We start from the raw sequence: 22915 nt of genomic DNA on the forward strand, positions 1-22915 counted from the left end.
GGCCCCCCAGGGACCCCAGGCACAGCCCCACTGACCCGAGGGCGGCCATGCGCCTGCGCGGGTCCCGGCGGGGAGCCTTTGGAGCTGTGTCGGGTGGGGCGGAGTCGGGTTGGTCCTGTCCTTGCGGGCCGGAGGCCGCGGCACGGGGCAGCCGGGACGCGAGCAGGAAGGGGTCGGTTCAGGACGCGTGTCCCTGTGCAGGACGTGCCAGGAGTTGCCCGGGTGGGGGCTGGGTGCGAGGGAAGGGCGCACAAAACGTGACGTGGCTTCGTGCACGGCGGTGGCGGGAGCCCAGGGACGCGGCTCCCCCCGCTCGTGTCCACACGCACTTGACCGTGGCCACGGCCGCCCCCGCCAAGTCCAGGAGGGGCTCACGGCGTTTCTCCCCCACCGCAGGGCTACGAGGACTGGCTGCGCCACAAAGCCGACAGCGCCGTGAACCAGTGCCCCGTGCACTTCGTCCAGCACGGCCGGCTGGTGCGGAAGCAGAGCCGGAAGCTCAGGGTGAGTCCCCGCCCGCCGACCCCAGAGGCCCCCAGACGGCCGCAGACCTGTTACGATGAGGAAACAGCGCCACGGGGCTGTTTTCTTTGGCCAAACCTCCGTCTGAAATGGTTTCATTTATTGGATGCAGGCCCACCCTCTTCCCCAAGTACTGCTCACTTCAGGCAAGCTCCTACTACTATCTTTCTTTAACGTCTTATTTCTATGTATTTATTTTTAAAGCTTTAATCGACTTTATTTTTAGAGCAGGTTTAGGGTCACAGCAAATTGAGTGGAAGGTCCAAAGCCTCCCCGTGTCTCCCCCGCGCCCGGTCCCCCATGCACAGCCTCTCGGCCGTCAGGCTTCCCCCAGGCCTGTTGTCTGAAGCGTATGACGTGATAGTAACCAGTCCAGACAGGGAGAGCTCTAAACACCTGTAGAGAAGTTATTTTACAGTAAGGCAGAATCATATTAGTGTGATCAGCTCTACTAGCTGGAAATTTATGAAAATGGGGACAGAAAGCTCCCTGAAAGCTGCATGTTAATTTCTTCTTTTTCAATATATTATTGGTGTAATAATGCATCATTATGTTTAAATTCAAGTTTAAATTATTTAAGTGGATTATTTTCAGGCCTGTGCTAGCCGTTTAGAAGCGCTTACACGTGTGCAGGTGATAAGTATGATTTTTACGGTTTGTCCCCGAGTCATGTCTCGCTGTGAGCCTGGGGGTGGAGCCTGGCCAGCCTCCCCCGGATCCTCCTTGGGCTTGTCCTCCCCCTAGTCGCCGCCTCCCTCGCCCTCCCCTGCAGCCCCACCATCCCTCTGTCCGCCCCGGGGCTGCTTTCCTGGCCAGAAGTCCTGGCAGGGCCATCGGGAAGCTGCTGTGGGAGAGAGTCGCCAGCGCTCGTGCACAGGGACAGAAAGGTGGGCCTCCGCGTCTTTGAACCCGAGCCTCTGCTTCCGGGCACATCCCCAAGCCCTGGGAGGGGCAGCGGGTCAGCCTGGGGGTCAGTGGGTATCTCGGGCGGAGGACAGGGTTCGGGATGCCGGGACACTCCTGTTTCAGGTGTCATCAGCACGTGGTCCATCTTTGTTAACCTCATAATAGTTACTATATGTGTTCTATATTGGGGGTATTTTTAAGTTTCTAAACCACATTTTCTTTGTTTTATAAATTTCACCGTCCAGGTGTTTCAGTAATTCCCCTCCGTTAGCCTAGGTTGGCGACATTTTCCTAGTGGTCAAGGAGTCAGGAGGTGGGGAGCTGGGAGGACAGCCTCTCAGTGTGGGAACAGCAGTGGGGACCCCCATGTATATATTAACAGGCTCTTTCGGACCCTAGGCTCCAAATACCGTTTCCTTTAACAACTACATTTCCTTTGCAAAGTCTTCTATACTTTTAATAAACATCTCTTCAAAAACAGACCGAAACAGTACCTGTCAGCAGAAAATTGAATTTTTAATGTATCGATCTCCTATGGGGAATGTCTGCCCTGTATCCAGCCTGTTTTACCCGAGAGGATTTTAATGGAGTCTGTGAGACAAGGAGGGAAGCAAAGGCTGCTTGTGGCGAGAAAAGGAACCTTCAATTTGTCCACCTCCAGGATTTGTCCTCGCCTGGATGGTGTCACACAGTCTGTAACTTTCATGCAGCTGAATTCCCTTGGGACTCAGCCAGGTTGGGCATCTGGACGCCTTCCTTTCGTTGCAGGGTCTGGGGGGGGGTGTGGCCCAGGTGAAGGATGTTGATGTTTCTCCAGTTTGGGGCCGTTCAGATAAAGCTGCTGTGAACTTTTGTGTACAGGTTTTTGTATGAGTATAGTTTCCGTTTCTCTGGCGTAAAAACTCAAAGAGTTCAGTTGCTGGGTTGTCATGAAATTACGGTAGAAGGAACGGCCAAACCATTTCCAGAGCGTCTGCACTGTTGTACCAGCAACGTGTGAGGGGCCCGTTTCTCGGCATCCCCGGCGGCGTTGGGTGTTTTCGCCGTTTCTTCTCTCGGTCGTTCTGATTGTCGGTGCGGTTTAAGTGTGTGCTTCCCTAGAGGCTGGTGAGCATCTTACCGTGTGCTTATTTGCCATCAGGGCATCCTCTTCATGAAACATGTGTTCATGGCCCTTACCCATTTCCTACTTGGATTATTGAGGGCTTTTACTGTTGAGCGCTGGGAGTTCCTCTATTCTCGAACCTGGTCCTCTGTCAGAAGTACCTTCGTGGGGTATTCCGCAAAGCAGAAGTTGTTCATTTTGATGGAGTCCCATTTACTGATCTTTCCTTTTATGGCTGCTGCCTTTCGTGTCAAGGTCAAGAACTCTTTGCCAAGCCCTGGAGCCCAAAGGTTGTCTCCTGTTTTTTTTTTCCTGAAAGTTTTATGTTTCAGATTTAACTTCCTGATCCATTTTGTGTTACTTTTTACGCCAGGTGTGAGGTTTAGGTGAAAGTCCCTGTTTTGCCCAGGACTGACCAGGTGCTCGTCTGTTGGAAGGGCTGTCCCCCCTCCATCGAGGGGCTTTCGTACCTTTGTCCAAAGTCAGTTAAGCGTATTTTCGTGGGTCTGTTTCTGGGCTCTGGGCTGCGTCGCGATGGCCTGTGCCCGTCTTCTGTGGGGGCCACTGGGGACCATTCAGTGCTGATCACTGCGGCCACGTCACAGGCTTCATGCCCGCAGGATGACCGCCCACCTCATCTGCCTGCTGGAATACAAATGGTGCAAATATTTCTATCATTGCAAAATAGAATATCGCAAACTATTCTGTCATAGTGCACTGTGAAGATCCCAGGTCTAAAGCTGGGGCATTGACTCACAGGTCTCTCCTGGGTTTGGGCCAGATGTCCGGGCAGCGATGTTTCTCAGTCATATTAGCATCCACATGCCTTCCTGCAGGTAACACCGTGATGGTGTCTGTGGGAGCCGCTGCCTGGAGCCCAGCTTTCGGTTCACGGTGCTGCTGTCTGTCTGTCCCACAGGTCGGGGACATCGTCATGGTCAAGGAGGACGAGACCTTCCCCTGTGACCTGATCTTCCTGTCCAGCAGCCGCGCGGATGGGACCTGCCACGTGACCACCGCCAGCCTGGACGGAGAGTCCAGCCACAAGGTAACGTGCCTGTCGTTTGTGCCCCGTCGGGACCCGTCGGGACCTCCGCATCCTCCCCCAGCTGTGCTCTTGTGGGCAGAAGCTGCACCGGGCATGAGGCTCTGTGTTCAGGGGAAAGCCAGGGACTGTTTTCCTCTCGTTTGCTTCTCCCTGTTTCCCACTTTCTTCCTTCCCCCCTCAGCCCCCCTAACGACCAGCCTCTCAGGTTAACAGAAGCAGCTCCACGTTCCTTATTTAGCTGCGTCGTTTAGCGGCGGTACCTAGTTAAGGATGGAAGGAAGAGATTGTTGGAATTTTGAAGTTTCCATTCTACTGGTCAAAGTTAGTGACTTGACTGGACTGGAATTGTGTGAAAAGTAAGTCGTGAGTCTAGATTTTGCCCGTCTGTTACATCAATGAGTGTCTTTTTTTTTTTTTTTTTAATTTTTGGTTGCATTGGGCCTTTGTTGCTGCGCGCGGGCTTTCTCTAGTTGCGGCGAGTGGGGGCTACTCTTCGTTGCGGTGGGCAGGCTTCTCATTGTGGTGGCTTCTCTTGTTGCAGAGCACGGGCTCTAGGCGCGCAGGCTTCAGTAGTTGTGGTGCACGGGCTTAGTTGCTCTGCAGCATGTGGGATCTTGCCGGACCATGGCTCTAACCCATGTCTCCTGCATTGGCAGGTGGATTCTTAACCACTGCGCCACTAGGGAAGCCCTATGAGTGTCTTTTTGTTAAAATATCTTAGTAAGGATTTTCTGAAATTATGATTCATTTCTTACGCTCAATATGGAATTCTGTACCAGCAGCTAGTGCTACAAAATTTTAATTAACAATCACAAAAGAAGAAACACATCGCTATTAATTTTAAGGATTTCATTGTTTTAAAAACCTGGAAGCTTCCAAGGAGTTTATGAAAGTGAGCCTTGCTCTGAGGCTCTGGCTCCGAAGTGCAGCTCTAACAGTGCCTGAATGCTGCCCGTGGACACAGGCGATTCTATGCCGGGAAAGCACCAGAGGATGCCCTAATCCTTTGTGGGTGACTTGGGGTGTCATCGTATGAAGCCCTATGGGGTTTCCCACGTTTACTCTCACATTTTCTATGTAACGAATCCCAGGAGGGGGGACCCTTCTGGCACAGTCAACTGTCAGGGAAAGCAGTTCTGGGCTGGAAAGCGCTGGGTGTCCAATGGCCGTTGGAGCTTGGGGTATCGTGTCCCGTCCTCCCCAGCCCCGGCGAGCCGTGCACACCCGGCTGCGGGCAGTGGGCTGCCCTCTGCACCCCGACCCACAAAGGGACATCACTGCCTAGACGCGTCCCTGGAGCAGACGCCATGAGCCTCCGGGTGCCTCACTGCTGTCAGGGTGAAGTTTAACAGCAGTCACCCTGGTCCAGACGTGGCCCATGTCTGCACCGGGGCTGCGCTTGGACCTCTCTGTGTTTGTGCTTGGGGGGGCCGGAGTCACCTGAGCCCTTTCCTTAAAAGCAGAGGTCACGCCTGCAGTTTTCACATCTGTAAGATGGGGGCAAACCTGTGTTCCAGGGGCTCTTGTGAGGCTATAACTAGGAAATGTCCCAAAGTGCCGGACGCACAAGTGCCTCCACAACGTTGCAGGGTTGCTGTGGTCACACCCCCATTGCTCTGAATCCTTTCACGCTTTGCCCGACACTCATGGGAGACACGGAGGAGACTGCATCCCCTCCCCCCGCCCCTCCTTCCTGTCTCTTCCCAAGGCTGGTCCACCCATCCACGCTCCCTGGTGCCGTATGGGTCCATCTTCTCAAAATGGGGTCCCAGACCCCAGCACGGGCATCACCTGGGATCAGGTTAGAAATGCGGTTCTCGGGCGCCACCCCAGACTCACGGCCTCAGAAACTCTGGGCGCGGGGCCTGGGGTCCGTGGCCCCCTTAGTTTGAGGAGCCCTGGGGTCAAGGCCAGGTGAGGATCCGTGCAGAAAGCTGTGCTCCCCGGACAGTGACAGGTGAGGGCCGCTTGCCATGCCTGCGACAGCTGTCTGTGAACCACATAAACGAAAAAGAATATTTTAGGTCCCAAATTTGTTTCCTCATTCAGAGCCACCACTCTGACAGATGAATCCAAGTGTCCAGTTTTGAAGAAGAATTCTGTTAGTTGAGGACACTGGGTAAGAATGGAAGAATTTTCTGGCACCTAATAGGTACAGGAATCCCGGTGGTACCTACAGTTCTGTAACCTTGTTACATTTGCAAACTCTTTATTATACACCCTGTCTCGTATGGTAACCAGGCTTTGTAACCAGGCTTATTTATATGCCTAAAAAATTAAACACTGGTGCTGCCCTAGGACGGGAGGCCCCCGCCGCTGGGTTTGTCTTGATCATTTTGGCTGTGAATTCCCATTTCTTGTCAATCTGCAGACCCATTACGCAGTTCAAGACACAAAGGGGTTTCATACGGAGGAAGATATAGATTCTCTCCACGCCACCATCGAGTGTGAGCGACCGCAGCCCGACCTCTACAAGTGAGCCGGCCTTCTCCCCGGGGTCCTCGCTGCTGTCCGTGCCCATGGCCCAGTCGCGCGGGGGTTTGGAATGAGATTGCAAATCGCTGCTGAAAAATTAGGACCTGGTCAAACTTATATTACTTCTGTATTTTCATAGTCCAGCAACATTCCAATCCATAAATCTTAATACAAATATTTGAAAAGGCTTAATGGAACTACCTTTGTCAAAGAAAAATGAATTTTCTGTATGTTGAGGAAGTGACTCTAAGGGAAATCATTTAAGTCATGAGCTAAATAGAACAATTAAAAAGTGGGAGGAGGGGGGAGGAGTGGTTTAGCCTCACACCCCTGTGTTACCAGTACAGAATCCCAGTCCTTCTTAGAAACGGGTCAGGGGTGAGGAGGGGGGTTCCCCAGAGCCGGGGTCTCGGGTCCTGCCCACCTCCCCGGCCCCCTGTTGCCCTGGCAGTGACCTGACTCTCCTGTCCCCAGGTTCGTCGGCCGCATAAATGTTTACAGCGATCTGAATGACCCCGTGGTGAGGTGAGGATTCCTGCTTCTTCTAAACACTTGGCGATTTCCTCTCTATCGTTCAATTAAACGTGGATTCTTTTCCTGATGAGAGTTTTTCATCGTTGCTGTCCTGCTGGGTTTGAGGGGGGAATTCTGTGTGACCAGAGGTCCGGGTTCCGCTCCACTTGCTGGTTTCTCTTGTGTACACGCGTCTGGACGCGTTAACAGACGAACGCCCCCGTGGAGCATGTTCTCCCATGACTCTGCCGAGGGTCTTCTCACAGCCGGGAAGGGTGGGAGCTGGTCCAGCAGGCGAAGGCGAAGGCGCGTTTCCCCAATAGAGATGCTTTCATAGCTGAGCAGACCGTGCGTCTTCGGCCAGGACGTTGAAAGGTTTCTGACTTGGGGGCCACTTCATTGGGCTGCATGAATCTCTCCAGAGTCATCACTGGGACACAGCCTCAGTCTTAGACGTTGGGGGATGTGTCTCCCAAGGGCTTGTGCGGGCTCACGTCCCCCGGGGACGGGGGAGTCTGCTTCAGGGATGGGCAGTGGCCAGTGCGGTCACAGGTGGGTGTCCACACCTGCTTCATCAGTGGCCTCACCCCGGGCCGCTGGCGGCAGGGAGCTGACTCAGCCCTGAGGTCGTGGCGCCCAGACGAGCCGGCCCTGCTCACTGCAGCTGTGGCCTGTGCTGCCTCACTTCCCGGGCCTTGGACGTTTTACCTGCACGTGGCCTCAGGTCTACGCTGAGGGAACTTGGCTTTCAGTAGGTTTTGACAGCGCTCTCCTTCTTCACAAATCCCGCTGGTTAGAGAAATTATTTTTCTTCCAAGTTCAGCAGTCACTAGATTCTCTATGTCCTGGCATTGCCTCGTGTATTAAGGAAGATACTGGGCCAGAAGTAGGAAAAAACACTCAGTGGGAAATGACTGCAAAGTAAATCGTCATGGGCTTTATGTCCTTGAAGGGCTCCAGAAATTACTTGCTTTAAGGAGACAGTTGGCACCCCTCTTAGCACATTTTTATCACCGTTCTTCATCAGCAGGTTAGCGGTTGCTTTCCAGAATCTGTGGAGGCATTGCCTGCTCGTTCTTAAATACCTGTTGTTCTAAAGGTAAACGCCTGGTTACTTTGGAGAAATAATGTGGATTTCTGTGTCTCGCGAGGGTTAGTTTGAGTTTGAACAAGAGTGAATATATTTAGGCGGATCCGTATTGCCAGCGGGTGAGGCTGGAAAAGTGAGCGCCGCAGGCTTTCCTCGTTTGGTATTTGGACGGAGCTGAAGGCTGAGCCCTTTGGGAAGATAATTACCCATATATTCTGTATTTTGATACGAATTCTACTTTAGCTTTTTAAGCTTCCATATGATTCAGCAGACTTTTAATATTTGGGTATTTAGAGACGTTTATAAACTCGTGGTGTGGACAGCTGTGAGTTATATATCTAAGCTCTCAGTCTTTTTGTAGTGATATTTCTTCATCCTCCTGTCCAAACTAGAAGTGAAGTACTTTTTGAAGTAAATTATTTTTAGACTCCCCAGAGACACTTCATAAAAGGGCCATTTATTTCCATAAACACCTTGGACATGAGCTGTCCTAAGTGTTTGCTAACAGAAGCTGACAGTACTTGTAACACAAGCAGACAGCACGTGTGCAGCCAGGCGCCTGTCCCGCGTGGCTGTGAGGCTGGGGGACGCACCCTGAGGCCATGGGACAGCCCTGGGTAGGCCCGTCGGTCGGGGCGGGGGGGGGGCCCTGCCCATGCACCCTGCTGGGCAGCCCTCCTTTCTCATCTCCAGCCTGATGTGGTCCTGAGCTGGGTCAGCTCAGTATACTGAACACATTTAAGCTTACCACGTTCAGTGGACTCTCAGCCTTCCGCGGTAGAGGGAAATTAAATGCCGGCAAAGTGAAAAGCAGGCGTTAGCAAACCGTTCCCTTTACCCCAAATCAACGCTTTCCCTTTACCCTCCGAAGAAAATCGGGAGAATATTGTGAATGGCAAAATTAGTGCATCTGGATTCTGCCTATTTCCCTTCCACTCTTGGGAAACGGGAAGAAATTCTCTCTCGGTCAACAAAGGGGACCGCGTGTCCACGAGCCCCTGCAGGCAGAGCGTCCGTCTGCGGCTCCCCGTCGCGTCCAGAGGGCTTGTTTTTGCGCGAATGGTTCTCAGTGCCTCGGTCGCTGCGTGGGCCCCGGGATCGCCCCAGGCTCCCCGGCCACCCGCACTCAGGGGCCCTCGGGGCTCGGCTGCAGTGCCCGTAATGCCACGCGGGGCCTCACCGCCTTCTCCCCTGGAGGTGCGACTGTGTTGTGCGCGTGACACCCCCGAGGGTGCGGTAGAAACAGCTGAGTGAGGCGCCGGCACCGCGTGGGGTCCCCGGTGCCTCAGGCCTCAGACCTGAAGCCTGTTAGGAGCGGGTTTCCGGGTTGGTCCCTCGAGCGGCGCTTCTGACGAGTGCCCAGGGGCTGCCCCAGCACCCTCGCTGTCGCCAGTGGAGCGCGTTTAAAGCCTTGGGGTGCGGCCCCGCGGGGCTGGGGCAGGGCCGGGGCCCTGGAGGGGCTGACTCTTCCGGGATCTCCCAGCAGACAGGTTCTTCCCGCCCCCCAGGGAAAGAGCAGGCGCTTTACATGGGCCCGGCTAGCTTTCCTAGTCCGAGCGCAAGCAGATCTTCACTGAGCCGGTCTCCTCTCAGAGCGAAGCGTGTGCTCACTGCGTCCTGTCGTGCCGACCTGCTTTCTCCATTGCCCTGTTTCTGGTCGTCCTTGTCTTTGCAGGCCGTTAGGATCGGAAAACTTGCTTCTTAGAGGAGCCGCGCTAAAGAACACCGAGAAAATCTTCGGTAAGTGTTTTAATTAGTGAATTATTAATAATAGCTTCTGAAACCAAGGACCCGTTAAGCAGTTGAAATCCGTAGATTTAACCGTGGATGAAAGCGGACCATAAAAGCGTCTCTGTGTGCTTTGAGGGGCTGTGGATTTACGGCCGCGGCAATTTTCCTCACTAAGAAAACCAGTCGCCGCGTATAACCGCAGTCCACAGAGCCGTGACACCCGAGAGTGTTGCTTGCAAATTAAGTGCCTGTAGTTTTTGACTCAGACGTGAACTTATATCTATGAAAGGATTCACACAGTGTAGTTCTGCAAGAAATTTCCTCTAATGGCTGTATTTCTTTGCTAGTATTTCCCACTTCTGGTGGGTTACTTTTTATGTTTTAACTGAAACAACTTATAAATATACAAATGCGTCCCGTTGTTGGAAAACTCAATACATTAAAATCTGAACCTAAAAAAAAAAGGGCGGATTGCTCTTTATGCAGGAAAAGAAAAGCATTCCTTTGGTCTGAAGAATCCTGTGTGACTTTTTATGAACAGCTAGCTTGCCTAGAAGAATTTAAAATATGACCCGTTTTGTCCAGAATTTCATTTTTATCGTAGCTGTGCATACTTCACGATGTAGAGCAGGACACTGTTGTGGTGTTGTTCTAACATCCGCTCTGTACTTTACAGGTGTTGCTGTTTACACGGGCATGGAAACCAAGATGGCGCTGAATTATCAGTCGAAATCCCAGAAGCGATCTGCTGTCGAAAAGTAAGCTGATTGCCCCGTGGTTCGAAACGTGTAAAAACTCATCCGTGGCTTCCCACTGTGGCAAACCCCGCAGATGGGGAACCATTTTCCTCTTAGTCTTACTAGCAGCTCCTTCATGGGATCTGAGGGACAGTCAAGCGGGTTATTTAGACCTTAGATTGACAGCGTTACTTTGTGGGGACGTAAATGGCCACGCACCCTCAGCCACGTCTGCAGGCTCCCGCCCGCGCGTGGACACCTGGAGTTCTGGGTCAAGGTCTGTTGTGGGTGCCCAGCATCTCCTCCCACCATTTCATGAAAAAGTGAAAGTTCAGTCACTTTTCTGATACGGGTTCAGTGAGGAAAGCATTAGCAGAGGGAACAGTCTTCTTTTCATTAAATGGTAAAATCCTGTTAATGTCAAGGACACAGTTGAATTTGTAAGAAAACATGGCCCAGAATGATGTCTTCTTTGCCTCTCGCTAAAGTGTGTCCTTAACTTGAAGTGTACAACCGAGTGTCCTCGTGTAGCGCAATGAAGCGCTCCGGGCTCCTGGGTGATCTGTGGGGAGACTGTTGAGGCATCGTCTGTCTGCTCCTGGCGAGTCGACCTTGAAATGTGATCCTGGGTCTCTGTCCATCTGTGGCTGCATCAGATATGAACTTGGACAGTTGGTTCTTACTAAAGAAGAATGCTTAGTTTCCAGATGTCTGCACTGACAAATTGGTTTCAGAAATAGATATTGGAAAACCAAACCTTCTTCATAAGCTCCTAAGATACCGGCTAAGGATTTAGCACTTTTCCCATGCGGAGGGCATTCGCTCCCTCCCTCCCTCCCCCCTTCCTTCGTGGTGATAATCTCCAAGTTTGGAATTCACTGGCTGATGGTAGAAGAAATTGATTTCTGGGTGTTCTTTGAATTAAGAGTCCTAGACCATGCAGAAGCCCTGTGAGCCAGGCTGTGCCCTCCTGTCTATAGGAGTTCCCTGCCCTCAGCACTTTCCCAGGTGGCCGCAGGACACACGCCAGTGCCCACGGCGTGTACTCAGATGTAGACGAGTTCGCATTTTCACTTTTACCCTGACAGTTCGTCGGGGCGGGGGAGTCCTGTTGTGCTGTTCCTGTCTGTTCACAACATGTTCTTGCTGACGTTTGTGAGAAAGGCGACGCCCAGCTCAGGTTTCCTCGGGGAGCGGGAGCTCAGTCACCCCCGCTGTCTTGTGTTTCAGATCAATGAATGTATTCCTCATCGTGTACCTCTGCATCCTCATCAGCAAAGCGCTGATTAATACCGTCATGAAGTACGTGTGGCAGAGCGAGCCGTTCCGAGATGAGCCATGGTACAACCAGAAGACAGAGGCAGAACGACAGAGGAACCTGGTATGGAAAGGGACTCCGCAGGCTGTCGCTATGGAAACGTGGGCAGACCGGATGAGGTCTAGATTGATGAAGTCTTTGTAGCAGACGCCGCGCTCATCGATAGTGAAGGTTGTCAGCTGCCTGCCCCCGCCCCGGCCCTGCAGCTGTAGACCCTGGTTGAGCCTCCTTCTTTGGGTATTTGAATAGTCGAGTCTGAAAAGTTATCGGCTTCCATCCCAGATTCATAAGGACACACCTTAAACACCTAACGCTCAGCGCGGTGACCTGTATTATAAGGGGGGCTGAGTAACTGCTTATTGGTGAGATACACGGCCCCTAATTAGGTAATAGATGGATGAAAGGAGCGTCTCGATGACGATGGGAAATTACAATAAGAATTGGCTTCATTTTTACGTACTCCTATTTATCAAAAATGTTTTCCCCCAAACCAGTGAGTTAATTTGATGACATGTCCTCTGCTTAAAGCAGTACAGTCTCCTGCTGGGCCTACTGCGTCCACCTGAGCGGTGTGCAAATCCAGACCTGGACCCACTCAGCTCAGAGCAGGGCCATGTGCAGGTCCCAGCCTGGCCCCCACTTCCTTCCTGTGTTCAGTCCGGCCTCCCATGAGACAAATGGCTCAGAATAAGGATAAAACTATACAGAAGCACCCTTTGTACAGACCCCTAAATGCGGTCGTTTATCAGACTCTCGAGGGAACTTGCAGTAATCACAGTGTACAGCGTCCTTCGGGCTCTCAGCTGGAGACCCACCCCCGCTCCCCGCGGCCTCTGAGTGTGACTCACACCCCCCGCCACGCCCCCCGCCCCCAGCAGCGCAGATGTCGGGCAGCTCCTGTCCCAGGCCTGCCACGGTGCTCACGTCGGGTGCGGGAGACAAAGCTGACGGCCCCCGCTGCCCCAGTGGCCTTTACCTTTGGGTTTGAAGCACTTGGTTTAGAAACGGCACTTGTTAAGCTGTGCCTGACTGACTGAGGTTTGAGCCGTTGTGATGCTGGCGGGCAGCGGGGGTCACACGCCTTCTCTAGCTCCTCAGAGCCTTCACGGACTGACTCTGAGGTTTGCGCCATCGTGATGCTGGCGGGCGGCGGGGGGATCACACTTTGAGCCGTCGTGATGCTGGCGGGCGGCGGGGGTCACACGCCTTCTCTTAGCTCCTCAGAGCCTTCACGGACTTCCTCGCCTTCATGGTCCTCTTCAACTACATCATCCCCGTGTCCATGTACGTCACCGTGGAGATGCAGAAGTTCCTCGGCTCCTACTTCATCACCTGGGACGAAGAAATGTTTGACGAGGAAACGGGTGAAGGGCCTCTGGTTAACACCTCGGATTTAAACGAAGAGCTAGGACAGGTCAGGTCTCCTGAGTTGTCTTCTCTCACTGGCTGGCCATTGAGCCCCTCTCTTTTATGTCCCCAGGTTTCTAGAAGCTACGTGATTCTTATCACGCAGGCAGGTCATCAGGATGGTCAGATGGGAACGTTTCCATTTCAGCTTGTGCACAGCGGTGTAACCTATACCTAGTGAAAGAGGGCGGCAAAGTGGCTTTTTAACTTTATGTGACAGTGCGGGGTGCTCTGGGTTTACGAGTTGTGCAGATTCATCACATTAACTCACTGCCATGAGCTCATCGTGGCCTTTCTAAGTGGTGCTGATTCTGGGTTTCAAGGGAGAGTTAGCAGCGAGCCTGCTCACAGGGCCTGCCCTCGGCTGTCCCGTCCCATCTCCTCGGTCCTCACGGCCCCGGTCATCATCGTCAGGGTGGGCAGAGTGAGACCTGAGTTTCAGTCTCGCGATATAAAGAGTTCAGAGCCCCTCCACTGCACCCCTGCTCCAGGCTGACGGCTCGCGGCCTGGGCCCTGCACTGGGAGCTCTTGACCTGTAAAGTGAGCGTAGTAACAGGTACCCGCCCTGCAGCGTGTCCCGCGGACGGAACGTGCGGGTGGGAGCCCCCGAGCGGGAGCCCAGCGGGATGGGTGGAGCGGGGACTCGCCGGGACCCTCCACCCCCTCCCAGGCCCGCGGGTCTCTGATAGCCGGCGGCGGGGGCTCGGGGGGACTCATGTTCCCCACAGCTCATGAGGTTCCCCACAGCCCACAGGGTCCGGGATCCCCACCTTCTTTCAGTTCATCGAGATCCAGGGTTTAAAACTCCGTGTAGTTTTCACACGTGCCACAGTTTTCTATCAGAGACTTTTGTCCCTTGTTTGAATTCTGTCATCTTCCAACCCTTAAGTGATGCTGCAGGCTTGGACCTCCCAGGCCTTATGGGATAAGCTCATCCCACCCGTACCCTTGATTTTTTGGTCAGATCAGATCCAGGACCAAGCCCCCAACCCCTGCCGCATCTCTGTCTTTCTATGAGATGGAAGGAGAAGAGTGTAGAAAGTCCCCCCTCGGCCCCCGGAGCCAGGCTGTGTCCAGACGCTCGCATGCACAGAGCTTCGGGCGGGGACGGCCAGTGTGCTCACCGTCCGGCCGGGGAGGCAGCGTGGTTGGGTGAAAGCCTTGGAAATCGCTTCGTTCGGACGAGGCTGCCTTGGGGGGTCCGAGGGCCCTCGAGGGGCAGCAGCTCCCAGCCGAGTCATGTCCGCAGGTGGAGTACGTGTTCACGGACAAGACGGGCACCCTCACCGAGAACAACATGGAGTTCAAGGAGTGCTGTGTGGAGGGCCATGTGTACGTGCCGCACGCCGTCTGCAACGGACAGGTGCTCCCCGCCGCCGCTGCCATCGACATGATCGACACCTCCCCGGGCGCCGGCGGGCGGGTAGGTGGCCGTGCTCCTGGCCGTGCGTCCTGCTGCCACCTGGCCACAGGCGGGTCATGTGAGGGACCAGGGGCACCTCCTGTCCTGGGGTCCAGGACAGATGCTGCCCTCCGGCGACTCGGGGGGGCAAGAGCTGTGAGTGTCCCCATCTGCACAGGCGTCCCTAGGTGCATCTGGCCGTCACATCAGGGTTGGGGCAGCTATCTTCACTTGGCCAGGTGGGGAAACCGTGGGCTGAGACTAGAGGGCCCTGCAGACCATGAGTGCTCACACACGGACACACAGACACACACTCGCACACAGACACGGGCGCACACACAGACACGGGCACACGTGCTCACAGACATGGGCACACACACACAGACACGGGCGCACACACAGACACGGGCACATGTGCTCACAGACACGGGCACACACACACAGACACGGGCACACACGTGCTCACAGACACACACACATGCGTGCTCACAGACACAGGCACACACGTGCTCACAGACACACACACATGGACACACACCTGCACACACACACAGACACACACAGACATGGACACACACCACACACACACACACACACACACACTGGCTCTGTGGCTGCAGGAGGGCCGTGACCCTCGGTGGCAGTCGCCCAGGAGACCGTTCCGGAAGCTTTGGTGGCCTGCATGGAGCCCCAGGGGACTGAGGGGGCCTGAGTCAGCCCTGCTTCAGCGGCCTCTTGGGAGCCGGTGCGCGTGTGCCTCTGGTGGTGCAGAAACGGCCTCTTCACCCCTGAGCCTCGGGGGAGGGCCCGGTGGTCTGTGGCCTTGCGGGGCGTTGCACCTGCCTCAGCTGCCCACCTGGCCTGCGCGAGGCCAGCCCAGCCCTTCTTGGCCCCCTCAGTCTCGGTCACACCCCAGGGCGCGGGACGGCTTCCGGGAACCCGGGGATCGCAGGCCCGTCTCTTCTTGTGGCCTTGAACCCACGGCCTCCCTGAGGGCCGTGTCCGTTTTCGTCTGGACCGCGAGAGCGGAGGAAAGGCAGCCGGACTCCGCTGCCACCGCCAGAGGTGGAACTAAGACTCGCTGACCCCCAGGGCTGCAGGCCCGGCGGCGTTGTTTACCGTCCTCTGTTTGGTCTCCTTGTTTTGAGTGGGTGCGCCATAGAGTTGTGGGTTTGTGCTGCATTTGTAGGAGAGGGAAGAGCTGTTTTTCCGGGCCGTCTGTCTGTGCCACACCGTCCAGGTGAAGGACGACGCCGAGGTGGACGGGCCCAGGAAGTCGCCGGATTCAGGGAAGCGCTGCGCGTACATCTCGTCCTCGCCTGACGAGGTGGCTCTGGTCGAAGGCATCCAGAGGTGCGTCTCTGGTCCCTGGTGCGAGGAGGGTGCGGGACCTCTCCACCCCGACATTCAGTCATAGAGATCACCCTCCAAGCAGCCTCTCCTTCAGCCTGCTAGCTCCTGCCGGGTCAGCGGGACCCTGTCCCCATAGTGTCTTCCTAATACGATTAGGGCTGTTGCCGTGTTAGTGTATGTCTCCACCTCCACGTCCTGGAAGCTCCTCGAGTCCAGAAGCCAGGCCCGTTTGCTCTTTCCCATCCCAGCCTGGGCCCACATGGGCAGAGCCCTCACACGTGCTGGTGCAGGAGGGGGCGTTACAGACGAAGTGGCCCGTGGCCCGTTGGTTGAACGGGGCTCTAGTTTCCTCATCAGTAAAGTGGAGCGTCTGTCTGGAGATGGATGGGCTCCCAGAGTCCTTCCAATTCTGACATGGTAACCAAGCTGTAAGCAGCCCCACTGATCAGTAGAGACAGGGACCAATCCTCAGACCTGCTGCCGTCCATACCCTCCAGTAAGAAGGCAGCTAATTGCGTGTGGTGCACCAGACGGTCGGGTAAGTCGACATTCCCTGGGCTCTTGGAGAACGTTCTGAGACAGTGCTATAATTTCCCGACTTTACAATGCAGTTTACAGCCTCTTTTTCTGGAAGCATTTCTTTTTCAAAAGGAGAGCTTTCCCAAAGTGTAAAATGGAAACATGCCATGAAAGAGGGCCATCCGGGTCCACATGAACTCCCAGGTGTGTCTTCTCCTCTGCAGGTTGGGCTTCACGTACCTGAGACTGAAGGAGAATTACATGGAGCTCCGGAACAGGGACAATGACATCGAGAGGTGAGAACTGCCTGGTTGGGACGGCAGACAGGGTCGTCTTTACAGAGCTCTCTCACTGGAGAAAATACCAAGTTCTCCGCACTCCTTCCATAACTCGTTCTCCCTCTTCTCAGTAACAACACCAAGAATGTCACCGAAACGCCTGGAGAAGTTGAGTCGGATGGTTAGAGGAGAAGTTGGGTGGTGGTGTGCCCTCAGACAGGCTGGGGTTAAGCCACACATTGTCAGTTTTACTGCAGGAGTTGACAAAGCTTCTAGTACGTTCTGACACCCCCAAGGCCGAGCTCTGACTCCCCACGAGAGGGCCAATGTAAGCCCTTCCCCCGGGAGTGGCCCTGGAATCCTGTGTTCTCAGAGCAGGTCCCCAGGCCGTGGAGCTTGGGGTCCTACAGAAACACTGAGCGGTAGCCTTGGAGGGACCAGATGGACGGGGGATGTTTCACTTTCCATATCGACTCTTAGGGACCATCTAGTCTAAAACTGCTGCTCCCAGAGACAAATGGCATGTTTTGATTTTGACTCAGAGGATGGGGCCATCCATCTCTCCTTGCTAAATAAACATCAATGGGCAGTTATGGTTACACGTGGCACATGTGGTAAAGAATGTAAGATTTGGTGGTGATGGTCTCAAAAGAGCTGGATTTTACATTTTTGCTCTTAAGAACAATAAACTCCCAGGCTGCGGAGGTGGTGAGCCCCTCGACTCCAGAACGGCTGCTGGGCCCCAGGCCCGCCAGGTCAGCTGCAGCTCCTCCCGCAAGCGCTCGGGGCCTCTGGGCGCCATGGGGTCACCCCTGGGAGGGCAGTGACATTGCTGTCCGGCTTCTGGTTTCCAGCTGGGAAGGCAAGTGAGCGCCCCTGAGACCGTAACCGCCGCTCGGTGCTCCAGGCCCCCCGGGAGCCAGCCTGTGGGCCATCGGGGCCGGCGCAGCCTCACAGCCCCCTAGGCTGACAACCCCCTTGCTCTTTTAGGGATCGTGAAGCACGCAGGGGCGGGCCGGTAGTCACCCCGATGTAGCGAGACGGGGAGCCGGATGACAGTAAAAGCAATGCTTCAACCTCTTTTTCAGGTTCGAATTGCTGGAGATTTTGAGCTTTGACTCAGTAAGAAGGAGAATGAGTGTAATTGTCAAATCTGCTACAGGTAGAGATTTCTTTCCCTTTGGTTTCTTAAATGATACAGTGTGACTGTGTTTCACTCTGATGCCTAGATTCTGTGGGAGCTTTAAGGATTTAACTGTTTATTCTCTTTGTTTAAAGCATGGATAAACCACCACTCACCCCTCAGCCTCAGGCCCCGTTTGTCCCCGAGCATCTTTGGCTGAGGTTGTCACCTTTGGTTTTTCCCCCGAGGGAAAGTCCTGTGACTCATCCCCGGGGCTCTGAACCCCCCTCAGTTTACACACACTGCACAGCCTGTCTCCTGGGTCCCCATCTGCAGGCCCCGCCCACCTGCAGGCCCCGCCCAGGCATCTGCGACCCCGTCCCTCTCGAGCCCTCGTGTGCTCGCTGTCTCTGCCGGGCCTCCTGGGCTCGGGTCCTTGATGGAAACAGGCAGCCGCCCCTCCAGCTCTTCTCGTGGAGGCCCTGAGCTGCCTCCCAGCTTTCCTTCCCAGGCCGCCCCCTAGGGTACACCACCCGGGCTTTTCCACCTGGAGGCCCTCTACCTGGCAGGGCTTTTCCACCTGGAGGCCCTCTACCTGGCAGGGTTTTTCCACCTGGAGGCCCTCTACCTGGTCTGGACTTTTCCACCTGGAGGCCCTCTGCCTGGCAGGGCTTTTCCGCCTGGAGGCCCTGTTACTCATGTGCAGCTCTCCCAGGACATCTCCACGGCCACCTGTAGGAAGCCTTCCTGGTTTCCTCCTGCCCTTGCGGGGCTGCAGATGTCCTGAATGCAGAGCCACACTTACTCAGCAGTGTCCCCAGCACAGCGCTGCCGGGCGTTCGGTGAGTGCTTCTGGGTTCAGTTTGCTAACGTGTTTGCAAGTGGCATCTTACCAAGAGACAAGGCATCTTACTCTTTCTTGTTTCTTAAAACGAGACCGCGCTAGGCTATGTTTTTCTCTTTGGAAACTTGCCTGGAGAGCAGTGAAACCAAGCTGCTGCCCTGAACCTACAGACTCGGCCTCAGGTATGACCTGGAGAGCTCTGCGTCAGCGGCGTCCTCATGCTCAGCTCGAGCGGATTTCCTTTCCACAAAGTGAGTTCCCGTAACAGGGCTGCTTGAGCCTCTTTCGATGGAACCGGAAATGCCTTATTCTGTCTCCCAAGCTGGTTGAGGACATGGGGCTGAAGGCCCATCTTTCAGCCAGGTCCTGTGAACTGCGCTCCGCGAGCCGCGGCGCTTGGGTGTCTCGGAGCTCGTGCTCAGACCGCGTGGCTCCCTCGCCCGCGAAGCAGGCCGTCAGACGTGGGGTCCCCACCGACGAGCCTTGCGCCAGTGAGCGCCATGGGCGCCAAGTCTTTATGTAAATGCTGCCCCGGACACGTGGCAACAGGGGCAGCAGGACACGGGAAGCACACGGCCCGTCGTGTTTGGAGACGAGTCCCCTGGGCGGGTGCCCCCTCTGCTGTGCGCTGGCCAGCGCTGGGGTCCATCCAGGACGAAGGCGTTCAACTGTGCAAGGTCCCACCATCCGTCTTTGTCTCTTGTGACTTTCCCCGATACAAACGTGGCTCATGCTCGAGACAGTCCGTGGGCCGGCAGTCGTGGCCACAGCCTCGGGAAGCAATGCGTCAGCTGGTCACACACCACCTTCTCCCCCTCTGCACACTCTCCTGACCCGCCCCGCACAGCGCAGGAGCCGAGGTGTGGACCGTGGAATCTTCACGAACAGCGACACTTCCCGTCAGGAGGAGCGTTGCTCGGCCTGGAGCAGCAGCTGGGTCACGTGAAGGACTTACATCCTCGGCGCTCGCGCCGCTAGAAACCCCTTCCTGGAGGGGAGAGGCCGGGCCATCAGAACCCCGCAAGGCAGCAGTGAATTCTCAGAGACGTTGAATATTTAACTAAACAAGTTGTTCTCTAAGTAGTAATACCTGCCCGGAGATGACCCTAAAGGCACTGATTTCCAGCCTCGTGGGCGGGACGGAGACCGGAGCCCCTGCAGCCCTGAGCTTCTGAGGATTCTCCCCAAGAAGCCACTGCAGCCGTGGAGCCACCCGGGTCCCACGGCGCTTGGCGTGGGCCGCGGTCACCTCACCTGTGTGTTTGCACTGCTCTGGAGTTCCAACTTCTTATTCGTTTACAAAACTGGAAAAGCAGGTCTGCAGCTGGGGCCCAACAGTCTCTGCTCTTGTCCTTTGCAAGTTAAACGTCGCCTTCCACTCCAGATGTTTTCACGTCAGAGGCTCCGCTCGACAGAGTCTTTAGGCTGAACATGGCCCACGTCTACGGCGGGTACAGGGGGATGACAGGTTGAGACAGGAGAAAATTTAAGTCATTCACAGGCCATTACTTGGAGTCACCTGTGATTTTTCTAGAAAAGGAATTACTGTTCAAGAAGGTATCACCACTCAGAATTGTCTGGACCACGAAACTTGTTTTATCCTATATCTGGTGCCGTACGTACAGCATTGCCTAGAAGTCACGGCTGGTGCCGGGCACGGATTCTGCCGTTAGGCTGGCGGGCGTGTGACCAGGACTCTCGGGTCACGGCCTGAGGGTGTGCGGGCTTCTCCTGGGGATTGGACTCACTGCTCAGATTCCCACTGGGGGCGGCGGCCGTGCTGCCGCTGCTTTGCCAGCTCAGCCCCGCGTGGCCCTTCCGCACGCCTGCGACACACACTGCAGACACCGTCCTTCCTGGCCGTAGGTTGACGTTGCCCTGGGTTTAACTCCAGGACTCCCGTGAGCGTGAACCGGGCCATGTTTTAAGTGTTTCGCTCTGTATGTTGCAGAAGATAGTTCTTTCTGGGACCAAGGACAGAGCCACCCACAGTGGGCTCCGATGCTGCCCCTGAGTTCACGGGCCCTTGTCCAGATCCCCGTGTGGACCACCGGTTCTGGGCACCCCAGCCCTCACCCCAGCACTGTGCCCCCTCCTCCCGGCCCCTCCTGGTGCCCTGGGTTTGGCTCCCGGGTTTCCTTCCCGCGGGCCGTCAGCATCTTGGGTTTCCAGGGACCCACCCCAGGCCGGGGCTCGGTGTTCGTGATTTCTGTCTGATGACAAGTGCTGAACAGAACCCGGTTCCAGCGGCAGTGCCCCCTCTCCGGCCCTGCAGCCACTGTGACAAGCCCCTCAGTGCTTCCGCAGCAGAGAGCCACGTGGTTTGCAGGCCAGAAGAGTCCTCGAGAAAGAGGAGCCCCGGTGCCAGCGGCCTGTGGGTCAGCGCGGGCGCCCGCAGTTCTGTCTGAGCCGAGAGCTTCCCGACCCTTCTGGAAGGGAAAACCTTTCACCTCGAGGGGGGAGGAGCGTGCACCCCCAGCACTGAGACGTGTGAAGTGACCGGGGCAGTAGGTGTGGGGAGAATCGTTCGACAGATGCTTCTCGTCACTCTTGGTCACGCCCAGTGTCCCAGCAGCTTGTTACCCCATTTGGGGTCGGCCACGCCCTCTGCGTCCGTACCCCTCCCTGGTCCCGAGGGCATTCGTCCCTCACTCACATCCTTGCCAGGGAGCAGGCAGAAGTGACAGGACGAAGGACGCCCAGGAGCCAGTTTCGTTCCTGGTTCCTGACTTTCCTGAGATTCTGGGCTTGTCGGAATAAAACGAGGCTTTGTGGGGGGATCTGTGGCTTTGACGTTTTCCTGATCTTACAGGTTAACCGGTCAGTCGACATCTCCACGACAGTCTCAGCGCTGGTACCCCTGGTTTTGTTTTTAATAAAAGCGTCATTTGAAAAATAATTTAGTCTTCCCCATAGAGTGATTAAATGAAAATCTTCTTTTCTCGTCTTCTAGGGGAAATTTATCTGTTTTGCAAAGGAGCAGATTCCTCAATATTTCCCCGAGTGGTAGAAGGCAAGGTGGACCAGATCCGATCCAGAGTGGAGCGCAACGCAGTGGTGAGATGCGGGCGGCGGCCTCACGCCTCTTCTCCCTCGTGGGGGGCACGTTCCTGCTGGGTGCCACGTGCGCGCGCCGCAGGAAGCCTGGCCACGTGCCCTTGGGCGGGCACCACCCTCCGCAGCCCTCCGCTGGTGTTTGGGGGTGAGGGCGTCCAGAATGACAAGCACGTTGTGACGGTCTTGAAGAAAATAGATCTTTATCCTGAGGACTTCCAGTGATTGGGGGCTAATGCTTTCCCTTGTGACCTGTTTGGTTTTCTTCTTGCGTTTTGTTGTGAAGCGAGTGCTCAGTCTGTTCTAGGCTCATCCGAGTTCTTACATCATCAGAACTTCGTTCCATCTTGTGGCTGAAAAATATTCCATCGTGTGGACGCGCTATATGTGCCCCACTGTTTATCCGTCGTCTGTTGGTGGGCACTTGGGTTGTTTCCACCTTTTGGCCACTGGGAACGATGCTGCTGTGAACATGGGTGCGCTCGTATCTGTCTGAGTTCCTTGATTGTGTACCTAGGACTGGGATGGCTGGGTCACCTGGTAATTCCAATATGTTTCACTTTTTAAGGAAATGCCAGGCTGTTCCCCAGAGGCTGCACCGCGTCGCATCCCCACCAGCCGTGCGTGAGGGCTTCAGTTCCTCCACCTGTTCGCCGACACTTGTTATTTTCCATTTTTGTTAACTAGTCACCCTGGTTAGGTGTGAAGTGGTAACTCATTATGGTTTTTGTTTGCATTTCCCTAATGACTGAAGGTGTTGAGCACCTTTTTAGGTGCTTATGGACCATTTGTATCTTCTTTGCAGAAATGCTTATTCAGGGTTTTTGCCCATTTTTTAATCAGGTTTTTTTTCTTGTTGAATTGTAGGAGTTCTTTATATATTCAGAATACTAACACCTTATCAGATGTATGAATTGCAGATATTTTCTCCCAGTCTGTAGGTTGTCTATCACTCTCTTGATAGTATCCTTTGATGCACAAAAGTTTTTAATTTTAATCAAGTCCAGTTTACTTTTTTGTTGTGGCCTGTGCTTTTAGTGTCGTATTTAAGAAACTGTTGTCAAACCCAAGGTCATAATTTGTCCCTATGTTATTTTCTGAGAGTTTTATAAGGTAGCACTTATATTCAGGTCTTTGATCCATTTAGAGTTAATTTTGCGTGTGTGGGACAGGTAAGGGTCAGGACCGTTGGTTGAACAAGACTGTTCTTTCCTTGTTGGATGGTCTTGGCATCCTTGTCAAAAATCATTGGGCCACATGTGCAGCTGTTCATTTTTGAGCTCTCGGTTCTGTTGCGTTGGTCTATGTCTGTCTTTACGCTAGGACCACCCCGTTTTGGTTACTTGTCCCTTTCCGGTGAGTTTTGAAACCAGGAAACGTGAGTCCGTCCTCCAGCCTCGTTCTTTTACAAGATTGTGGTCTACTCTGTGTCGCTTGAGATTCCCCATGAATTTCAGGTGGGTTTTCCCATTCCCACGAGAATGCCATT

At 54.7% G+C, this 22915-nt stretch overlaps 1 protein-coding gene across 8 annotated transcripts in view; it reads left to right on the forward strand.

The window, feature by feature from the left end:
* ATP11A (ATPase phospholipid transporting 11A) overlaps window positions 1-22915 on the forward strand; it is a 119124-nt gene that overhangs the window by 65085 nt on the left and 31124 nt on the right. For all 8 annotated transcript variants that reach the window (XR_002173429.3, XR_002173430.3, XM_019921000.3 and 5 more), the window contains exons 5-17: window positions 397-504; window positions 3453-3581; window positions 5953-6056; window positions 6531-6581; window positions 9335-9399; window positions 10067-10148; window positions 11358-11508; window positions 12662-12859; window positions 14103-14276; window positions 15445-15608; window positions 16352-16423; window positions 17494-17567; window positions 21326-21429. Coding sequence is in view for 6 of the 8 variants with exons in the window: in XM_019921000.3 (XP_019776559.1) it covers window positions 397-504; window positions 3453-3581; window positions 5953-6056; window positions 6531-6581; window positions 9335-9399; window positions 10067-10148; window positions 11358-11508; window positions 12662-12859; window positions 14103-14276; window positions 15445-15608; window positions 16352-16423; window positions 17494-17567; window positions 21326-21429 (1476 nt within the window). In the remaining 2 variants the exon portion in view is untranslated. The remainder of the gene's footprint in view (window positions 1-396; window positions 505-3452; window positions 3582-5952; window positions 6057-6530; window positions 6582-9334; window positions 9400-10066; window positions 10149-11357; window positions 11509-12661; window positions 12860-14102; window positions 14277-15444; window positions 15609-16351; window positions 16424-17493; window positions 17568-21325; window positions 21430-22915) is intronic.

Source organism: Tursiops truncatus, chromosome 18, assembly GCF_011762595.2.
Source record: "Tursiops truncatus isolate mTurTru1 chromosome 18, mTurTru1.mat.Y, whole genome shotgun sequence".
NCBI lineage: Eukaryota > Metazoa > Chordata > Mammalia > Artiodactyla > Delphinidae > Tursiops > Tursiops truncatus.